Source organism: Octopus bimaculoides, chromosome 25 (genome assembly GCF_001194135.2).
Source record: "Octopus bimaculoides isolate UCB-OBI-ISO-001 chromosome 25, ASM119413v2, whole genome shotgun sequence".
Lineage (NCBI taxonomy): Eukaryota > Metazoa > Mollusca > Cephalopoda > Octopoda > Octopodidae > Octopus > Octopus bimaculoides.
Window position 1 is genome coordinate 9,920,896 of NC_069005.1, and position 10,625 is coordinate 9,931,520.

A 10,625-nucleotide genomic window follows, 5' to 3' on the forward strand; every position below is an offset into this window, starting at 1 on the left:
TGTATATGTATATGTATATATATATATATATATATATATGTATGTATGTATATATATATATATATGTATGTATGTATATATATATATATATATATATATTGTGCGCACGCTCCCCGCAACATAGTGGTTCGGCAAAAGATTCGACCGGTGACACGGCATGCTCCTACAACAGGACATCGTTCACCCTCGTCGCTAATTTAACAAAACAAAATTCCATCCAAGAACTCGTTTAGAAAGTTCTGTCACAGCCACTATATTCTTCTGAAATGGCGCCTTTATTTTGTCACTGTTTTTCGACCGCTCTCCATAAGTGTGTGAAGCGTTTCTTTCAACAATGACGACGAAATGAAAACTGGTTCGATGAATCGTTTAAGTGAAAATCTGGTGATTTCGACCATCAAAGCATTGACATGTGAGAGGAACCTTGGCAAGAAGTCATGAACAATGAAGGAAAATATATAGATGGACTAATTTGTTAAATTTCTTGACGAAAAATAAGGACAGAAATAAAACATGGAAAGAAAGGAGAGAAACGATCTGACAATGCTGTATGTGGGTATGTGTATACATATACAGGTGTATACATACATATATACGTGTGTATATATGTATATTTAAATATATGCGAATACATATGTATTTATGTGTGTGTATACATATGTATTTATGTGTGTGTATACATATGTACTTATGTGTTTGTATACTTATGTATTTACGTGTGTGTATACATATGTATTTACGTGTGTGTATGAATATATATATATATATATATGTAAAATGTACTTGTATATACATATATTTATGTGTGTATATACATACAGGAACACACACATGCATTATGCATATACACACACGGAGATGTTTTGATTGAAGTCACACCTGTGAGCGTGTATGCGTATATATGTAAGTATACGCATATAATTATATTCGCCCGCTAATTATTATCATTAGTTCGCATAAGTGTGTGAATGCATGCCTATATATATACATCGTGTGCACGCTCCTAAAATTATCCAGCATCAAAGTCTTCGTCGTACATCCACAAACGAGTGGCTGACGCACTCTGTCTTCAGGGATTACCTTAATATGTATTATTAAGATGTCATTCGCTTTCATTATACATCTAAGACCCTGGTCATTCATATTCAACTCCAAAGCATTGGCCAGAGTCTGTTATTGACCAATGTTTAACAGATTTCTATGTGGCTATCTTGGGTTTAATTTTGCTCTAACTTATCTATCTATCTATCTACCTATCTATCTACCTATTTATCTATCTATCTATCTATCTATCTATCTATCTATCTATCTATCTACCTATCTATCTATCTATCTATCTATCTGTCGTCTGCTTTTCACTTTCGTTTCTTTCCTCGATGTTTTGTTAGGCCTAAGTATAGGTTATCTTTCTTTCTTTCTTTCTCCTTACATTGCAATCCTTTCCATTTTATCAAAATATTGTGTTTTCCCACCTTCATCTCACATTTTCAAGGCATAACCAAGTAAAACGGGCCGTTTCCCTCCTCCTCTTCCCCCGCTCCTCGTCTTACTTCGTCATCCCTCTTTTCCTCGCTTCCCTCTCTTTCTCGCTCCCACCTCTTCTCTTCCATTTTAGTCTTCTTCCCCCTCTTCATTCGCTTCATCTCTTTTTTCTTTCCTTCTTATCTTGTCATCCCTTTCCTCTTCCTCTACTCTTCCTATCCCCCACCTCACACCTCCCACTTCCTAACCTTTCTCTTCTTCATTCTCTCTTTTCTGCTGGAAGGATGAAATTTTGCTCACCTCTGAATCCGTTTTCTGCATATTCTGTCACTGATGCTCTCTCTCACTCGCTCTTCAATCTATCCATCTACCTATCTATCTATCTATCTATCTATCTATCTACTTATATCCTCTCTATCTACTTATCTTCTCTCTATCTCTCTATCTCTCTTTCCTTCTCTCTCAACATTCACCTCTACTTAACATATTTCCTCACAATTATACAAATCAACGAAGAAACAGCTAAGGCTGTGATTCTAACGCCAAGTAACAGCAACCAAATCTCCTTCAAAACACACGGGAACCTTTAACACTTTGCTCAGCGTGGGAACCACCGGTGACTCCCACACAAGATTCTTAGTACAGTGTGGGAATCACCGGCGACCCCCAATTGTGATTTTTCTTCTTTTTATGAAACCTCACAACAACATAATAGAAATATTAATATTTCTAAGTCTCTCTAAAGGAGACTACGGCAGCAGTACTGGATAGTAATAGTTATCGCCAAGCTAACATGGCAATCCAGAAAAATAGGACGAAGCTAATGAACGGCAGCATTCGTCCTATTTTTCTGGACTGCCATGTTAGCTTGGGGATAACTATTAATACACAATAATATAATTCAAATTATATTATTCGTGTATTCCGAAATGCCTAGAGATAGTCAGGTCAATGAAAAATTTGATGCATTTGTTCCAAAATAGTATGAAAAACTGCAAGACAGTTATCATTGCAGGTGGAAGAGATATTGAACAATTCGACATCAAGAGAAAAATCTTTCAAGAAGATTCGGTATCAGCCTGTTTATTGCTAGAATGTTACCACTGTCCATGCTCCTGAGAAAAATGGGAGCTGGTTACAAACTTACCAATCAGTTGCTGATTGATAAGGAAATTCTTAGGAACTACCTAAGAAGATCGACAAACCTATCAATGGCTTGGATTAACTATAAGAAGGCATATAATATGGTTCCTCGTTCGCGGATTCTGAAATGGTTAAGGCAGCGAAAAATTTGATTCATTTGTTCAAAAATATGCAGAGAGAAGAGAAATTGGACAAGTCGACAACAAGCCGGGAATCTTTCAAGGAGATTCGGTGCTAGTATGTTACCACTCACCATGGTTCTGAGAAAAATAGGAGCTGGTTACAAACTGCAGAAAACACGAGACAAAACAATCATCTGATGTTTATGGATAATTCGAAGCTTTACGGAGCTAGCAGTGGTCAGTTGGATTCCGTTTCTCAGTACAAATTTTCTGTCAAGATATCTGGATAGCATTTCGTATAAAAAATGCGTTCTTATTGAACTAAGTAGAAGGCGAAAGGTAGACGGCAATGGAATATAACTTATAGATAATGAACGGATAAGTGAATGGAGAGGGTTACAAGTATGTGTGGTGTTTTACAACGAGGCCAGATGCTGAACACCAAGATGGAGAAAATTTTCTTCTGAATATATCAGAAGAATTAAATAACTTTGTAGATTTAAACTAAATGGAAAGAACCTTACTAGAGGCATCAACTCGTGGTCTATATATAGGAAATATTACTATGCAAAGGAAGAACTTGTCAAAATGGATAGAAAAATCTTAGGAGGTGTGCTTGCATCTCCTGCAGTCTCCTGTTCTCGACGTATATACGATTAAAATGTTTTAAAAACGAATATTCTATAACAAAACTAGACTGCTGATGTAAAATAAAATATGTAAAAAATGAGCTTGGTAGGCAAAGAGTTAAATGACGGTAGTCTCTCATGATCAGGTATGTTTATGGCGATCAAATGTATGTATGCTGTACATTAGCTCACTCACTCCATCATATCAATGTTGCCTGACCATACACCTTACTGTCTTATGTATGTATATATGTATGATCCAATGAGGGAGACCTCTACATGGTAGCTAGACCTGGTAGAAATAGCAGCCAAATCTCCCTCAAAACACCCCACTGTCATGTGTATGTATATATGTATGTACTAACTTTTTTGTATTTGACGACTGTTGCTTTAAGTTAGAAAATCGTATTGAGCCCTCTACGTATAGAGAGAGGGGGACGGAGAGAGAGAGAGAAGAAAGAAGAGAGACGGCATAGCGACGGTTTTGGCTGACTGCCATCTTGTACTCCCCTTGTAGCCAGCGAAATGGTATGTGCCGGATATCAGAGCAACTCGTTGCTTTTAACGAACAGCATGGCAGAAGAAATAGGACAAAGATTACAAAAGTAGCGAATCTCACTTTGAAACTAACGATTTTGAAAATATTTTTAGATTACGGAACGCCCCGCTCTCTTATGTATCCATGTTTAAAATTTCAGCGCGATCGGATGAACAATACTCGAGATATAAGCGCACAAACAGACAGACAGAACGGAATTTATTTATATATTAGACTAGCAGAGAGATCTGGCCTTGCTCGAGATTAAAATGGCATAGTTTCTTTTATACTGTTTTACTTGTTTCGGTATTATAATCCGATTTCATTCGGGTCTACTCGGGCCACATTTTAAAGAGGAGGAATTCGAAAAAAAAAGAAGATATTAGAAATTGGTAATGAAAAAAGCATGCCAAATATTTAAACAGTCTTTGAGAAGCGATTGGAGAAATCTCGCGGAAGCAGATGTGAAGGGCAAAGAATGAGGGGAAAATGCTAGAAAAAAACAAAACAAAAACAAACCACCAATGACGTCACTGCACAAAACTGAAACAGTATAATACGACTGCACTTACAATACGTAGTCACACCCAACCTAATTTTGCAGAATCAGTGTCGCGAAAGCTAACCCATGGGTTAGGAGTTTGACTGGCAGAGGTGATCAGGTTGCAGAGGTGGCCAGCAACGTGAAGAAGGTGGATGCATTTGAACTAAAAAATCGAGAAACTTACAATGACTCTAGCGACGAGAGAGTAATAGCGGTAAGTTCAAAAGTGTTATTGCAGGGCTTCTTTGTAGACAACGTTCCTGGTGTTGCCCGGATTACCACAAATGAAGAGATTGTGTGGACTGCCGATGTGGGAGCATCCGACGTATAGTTGACCGTGGGTAAATACCTGCTGTGCCAGATCTAGGCCAACTACTTGCAGCGACTGTCCCTGTGCCTTGTTGATGCTTATTACAAAGCAAACTTTTACGGGAAAATGTCTTCGCGTAAATTCAAATGGCACGGCAGAGGGACTAAGGCTCATGAGGGGGTTAATAACTGTCACGCCAGCAGAAGGTCCGTTCAGAAAGGTTGTCGTCAGAATTCGGATCCCAGTTGTTTTGATGATCAGACGCGTATCATTGTATAATTCTGGTGGTTCCACGTTTCTCAGCAGCATAACTGGAACGCCAATCTTCAGTCTAAGGTCATGAGGTGGAAATCCTGGAGGTAGTTGGCTGTTAAGGAATTCAATAGGGTAGATGACGGTGTCGTCCGTGTTTTTGTTGGGGGTCAATTGACTTGAACGAGACTTCATCTCCTGCCACCTGATCAAGCAGGTGTTGATTCACTGCGTTAACTGTGGCATTATGTGGTGCTAAAATAGATCTCTCTTGCAGCTAGTTGTGATCAAGGAATCGTGCCTCGAGGTCTGGGAAAACAGATGACACAAAAATCCCAAACGACAGACGAATGTGCTCTTTATCGATTCCATGTGTAGCTCCATTACCAACTTCCGGGAGGAGTTTTGAGAAAACCACAGAGTCTGCGTCACCATGCACTCTCATGTTAGTAGTCAGGTTTAGTTTCTGGACATATTGCCATAGGTAGGATGACTTGATGCGTTAACTTCGTCAGCTCTGGTGCCTCTAGTGATTACAAGAAGTGTCTGTCGAAAATCGCCAGCCATCAGTACCGTCGCTCCACCCATTACGTGTGAATTTCGACGCGAGTCTTTGAGAGTTTGGTCTAGAGCCTCAAAGGCCACTATGTGACTCATTGTAGCCTCGTCCTAAATGATTAGACAGCAATCACAAAGAAGTTTTCCTTTTGAGTCGCCACGATTTATTTTGCATGTAAGATTCTCCTTCTTTGCTAGATCCATAGGCAATCGGAATGCGGAGGGTGCCATACGACCGCCATGTAACAGTGACACTGAGGCGACCGCTAAAGCAATCCGCCTGTTTTTCCGCAGCTTCACAAGCAGTAAGTTGATCGATAATAATATTAATTGTAACTATAGAAGGTGACGGTTTGTTGACAGCGAAAATATTTTTAAAATGCGGATTATGAAGGTTTGTATGAAAGTTGAACTCAAATATGGAGAACTTAAAAAAAAATTGGACTGATAAACTCGGTTACAACTCGGCTTTCAGCATTTGTCAGAAGGAAAATAACAGTGGATATAGGTACAAAAAAAAAAAAAGTACTTGCACATCAACACGGGATCTTTGGCTTTGATTGGCCTGATTAGCAAGAAGGGGGGGGGGCGGCGGCCCTTATTGATGGAAAAAAAACAATAGACGATATGGATAGGATCTATAAGGCGTGTCTGGGCATTTTATTCAATATGCTGACGGAAAAATAATCTTTAACGTAGACATGAAGGCGAACTTGCCATCGCAGTTGATTTATAACGATAATAATAGTAGCTGTAAATGTAGAAGGCGATAGCATATTTACAGCGAAATAAAGTTCTCGTTGACGTGCAAGTTAAAAATTGCATAGTATTAAATTAGTTTGTATTTAATTTTAAATCACTAATGAAGAAATTAAAAAGAAACTGAATGGATTAACTCGGCAACAAAAATTTTCAAGCAGAATTAACATTTAATAGATTGAAAATAAAAAAAAGTCGGTAAAAAAAATAATAAAACGAACCTATGCACGGGCCTTCCTTCTTTGTAGTTTAAGGGCTGTATTTCTTTTGGTAGAATACACTGGGCGTTTTCGGTTGGGTGTATCGTATAAACGATAGTATCTAAGTATAATGAAATTAGTTTATGTTAAATACTAAACAACTGTATGTAAAAGTATGTTTTGGTTGGATATCGAATAACTGAGAGGAAGAAGTCTTTTAAATAAGGAAGCTCGATATAAAATTTATGCATTGAGTACTGAATGATAATGTTAGAAAGAAAATGTTCTGAGATTATTAAGGTTTTCTGATTTTGAAATGCATTATAAAATACCTTTCTAAAATCACTTCTTTAACTTTCAAAGACATCTCAACGCTTCTAAAGCAAACTTCGTTTATTTGTTTACGTTCATTGTAATTTGAATTATAAAATAAAATTATTTTTTTAAAAAGGCACAGCAAAAGGGCAGACATGTAAAATATAGCGCTAATATTGAAGAGAAAATAGTCTGTGGTATTTTACGTATCACGAATTTGTAATTCTTTACCAAAAAATGCAAATTTAGGCATTAAATCATCCAAGAGAAATCAACGGCAAAACTGGCACTTACCAAAAGAACATGTCCAACTCGAGTGAAAATTGACTAAACCTCAACTTCAGCTTAGAGAGAGAGAGAGGTGGGGGAGGAAGAGTGACAAACAGATAACGAAGACGGGAAGGGAAAGAGAGAGAGCTTTCAGCTCTCAGATTCCGTTCTAGAGACAAAGTGAAGGAAAGGGAGGAAAGAGAGAGAGAGGAAGAAAGGCTGTTACGTATAGAAAGAGAGAACACAAACACTTGTCGAAGTCCGTTGAAAGACGATGAATTTTTGCCCTAGCAGCCATGCATTTCAATGGAACAAACTGAAATTTGCCATGCATACTCGCTAGCACGTTGCCCGCAGGCGTGCAGATTTTCAGCTCAATCCAAACACGTTTACTAACACTTTCGCCTGCACAACTGCACGCGAGACAACGTCCGCCCTTTTCACAAATATAGAATAGAATATAAGGCGGCGAGCTAGCAGAAACGTTAGCGCACCGGACGAAATGCTTAGAGGTATTCGTCTGCCGTTACGTTCTGAGTTCAAATTCCACCGAGGTCGACTTGGGCTTTCATCCTTTCGGGGTCGATAAATTAAGTACCATGTTATCGACTTAATCCGTTTGTCTGTCTTTGTTTGCCCCCTCTATGTTTAGCCCCTTGTGGACAATAAAGAAATAATAAGCGTTAGCACACCGGGCGAAATGCTTAGAGGTAGTTCATCTGTCTTTACGTTCTGAGATCAGATTCCGCCGAGGTCGACTTTGCCTTTCATCCTTTCGAGGTCGATAAACCAAGTACCAGTTACGAACTGAGGTCGATCTAATCGACTTAATCCCTTTGTCTGTCTTTATTTGCACCCCTCTATGTTTACGCACTGGGGTTGATCTAATCGACTGGACTCCTCCCCCAAAATTTCGGGCCTTGTACCTAGAGTAGCATAGATTTATATCATATTATAGGATAGACAGATAAAATCGCTTTGTTCGAAAACTTTCGAATCTTCATGTAGCCCTAAAAACGGTTGGTTCGTCACAACTGGAACATCATTGGTGGAAGGCCTGCATATACCCCCCACAACACAAGTAAGTACATAAATTCAAAACAAGATGGACAAAATAGTACACGAATACCAAACGTAGAGTAATATACATTATATATAAGCCGTAAATTTTATCACAAACTACGCGCTCACACACACACACACATATAAGGATAACATCCAGAGCTGACGGTTAACAGATATAGGAAAAAGCGTATGCAAGTGGAATGTTTCCTGGCTTTATAGAATACCAGATTCGTCAATAGAACACCAATAGATACAAATGTTAGTAGTTTATAGAAGGGCAACACCATATTCGATAATGTAATGTTCGTAAATAACACACCCTGGAACGAGTTGGTTTATAAGCTTAGGAAAAATACTACAAGACACTAATCTTAATAGCAACAGCGAAGACACGAATGTGGAAACAGGCAGGTCCGCCATGTATATCGTTGATAAGCCTCGTGTGTGTTTACACAACGAATATATATATACATACATGCTTGCACACATACACACGTGTGTATTAATGTTTGTTTTCATGCCAAGTTATATATAAAAATGTTTTAGCATTAACCCTTTAGCATTCAGATTACTGTCAAATGTAATGCGTGTTTATTCACATTGTTTTGAATTAATCATGTGCTATCTCGCAGCTTAGAGATTTCCATAATGCGATTGGCTATTTCAATTATTTTTTCTTTTAATGACATTGTTAGGTAGGAGTGAGGCGTTGGATCTGGTTAGTTTGAATATAAAACCAAAGGAATATTTGGGTTAGAATTGAATGGTTTAAATGCTAAAGGCGAAAATGAAGGATTACTAGAATCACTCTATACTTTTGCGTATGGTTCATTTTTTATACTTCTATTCTTTTATTCCTTTACTTGCTTCAGTCATTTGACTTCGGCCTTGCTGGAGCACCGCCTTGAAGTTTTTTGCTCGAAAGAATCGACCCCAGGTTTTATTTTTTAAAACCGTAGTACATACTCTATCAGTTTCTTTAGTTGAATCTCTAAGTTGCGTGAATCTAATCACACCAACACCGGTAGTCAAGCGGTGGTGGAGGACAAACAGACACAAAAACACGTATCCACATACACTCGCATACACACACGCATATGTATATATATACATATATACACACATACACATATCTAATATATATAAATCCCAGTATGTATGTCTATATTGGCTAATGCATACATTTCCACAACTCCGATTTTCACCAGACTTTACACACACATTACTTATGTGCCAAGGATGGTCATGCACTATAACATTTTGCCCAGAGCTCCCGCATAAACTGATAAACCTGGAAAAACTGTGGTTTATACAGGTTTTTCTCTAATTCATTGTATGTACATATTTTTTGTATGCAACATATTCCATACTTTTTAAAATCTATATGCTCGTATATTGGCATAAGAGAATATTTTTTAGTGGTTTTCACATTTTCGATTTATTATTTATTTATGAGTTGCAATTGTGTATTATTACTTTCTATATTTTTTATATGAGTATTGGTGTATATTGTTTGAGGGTTTTGGTTGGAGAATATTATAAAAGTGAAAGGATTTTGTCTATTTATTTATTTCGAATGTTTTCCATATTTTAAAATCTATATGGTCCTATATTTGCATTACAGAATATTTTTTTAGTTGTGTTTGCTAAGTATATGCATAAGAAAAGAAAATGGAGAAATCAACAGACAGACATCAAAATGTCAGTGCCTTACAACCTGGGAACTTGGATGCTCTCATCCTAGAAATGATAAGTATATATATATATATATAGACAACGGGTTTCTTTCAGTTTCCGTTTACTAAATCCACTCAAGGAATTTTTCGGTCCTAGGCTAGAGCAAGGTATCATACAGTGGGACTGAACGCGGAACCACGTGGTTGGAAAGCAAGCTTTTGACCACAGAGCCACAAAAAAAGTTTGAAAGTGACTTCGAAGTTTCGGATTACCAGAAATGTAGAAAAGATTGCACGATTTGTGTGCATTTGAGCGTATTATCATCATTTTTTGAATGACCTGTTCCTAGTTCGAATTTAACTTTGGAACCTAAAAGTACATATCTGGAAATAATTACACCTGATGGACGAACGAGAAAAACGATCAGAGAAGAAAGGTTGAGGAGCAAAGAGTGAAAGAAAGAAAGAAAGAATGTATGGATGAATGAAACGCGGAGAAATTAAGTAAAATAACGAAAAGAAACGAACGAGAAATTGGTAAATGAAAAGAACAGAAAAGGAAAAAAGGAGGAAACCAACATGACGTAAAGAAACACAATAAAGAAGACGAGAAACCGAGAGAGAGAGAGAGAGAGAGAGAGAGAGAGAGGAGGAAAAAAGAGAGAAAGAAAGAAAAATACAAGAAAATAACGAGAACAACATCAACAATAATATGAAGCTTGGTGAGATAAAATTTAAACGAGAGGAAATTAGTCTGAGGAC

At 37.6% G+C, this 10,625-nt stretch overlaps 1 protein-coding gene across 1 annotated transcript; it reads right to left on the minus strand.

Annotated features, from left to right (window-relative positions):
• Positions 1-4,687: 4,687 nt before the first annotated feature.
• LOC106873444 (uncharacterized) lies at positions 4,688-5,215 on the minus strand. Its single transcript, XM_014920799.1, has one exon. It carries the CDS (start codon positions 5,213-5,215, stop codon positions 4,688-4,690), a length of 528 nt encoding a protein of 175 aa, XP_014776285.1.
• Positions 5,216-10,625: the final 5,410 nt, after the last annotated feature.

Coding starts and splice junctions, on each gene's coding strand:
- LOC106873444 (XM_014920799.1), bottom strand. CDS start 5,215: ATGAAGTCTCGTTCAAGTCAATTGACCCCCAACAAAAACACGGACGAC.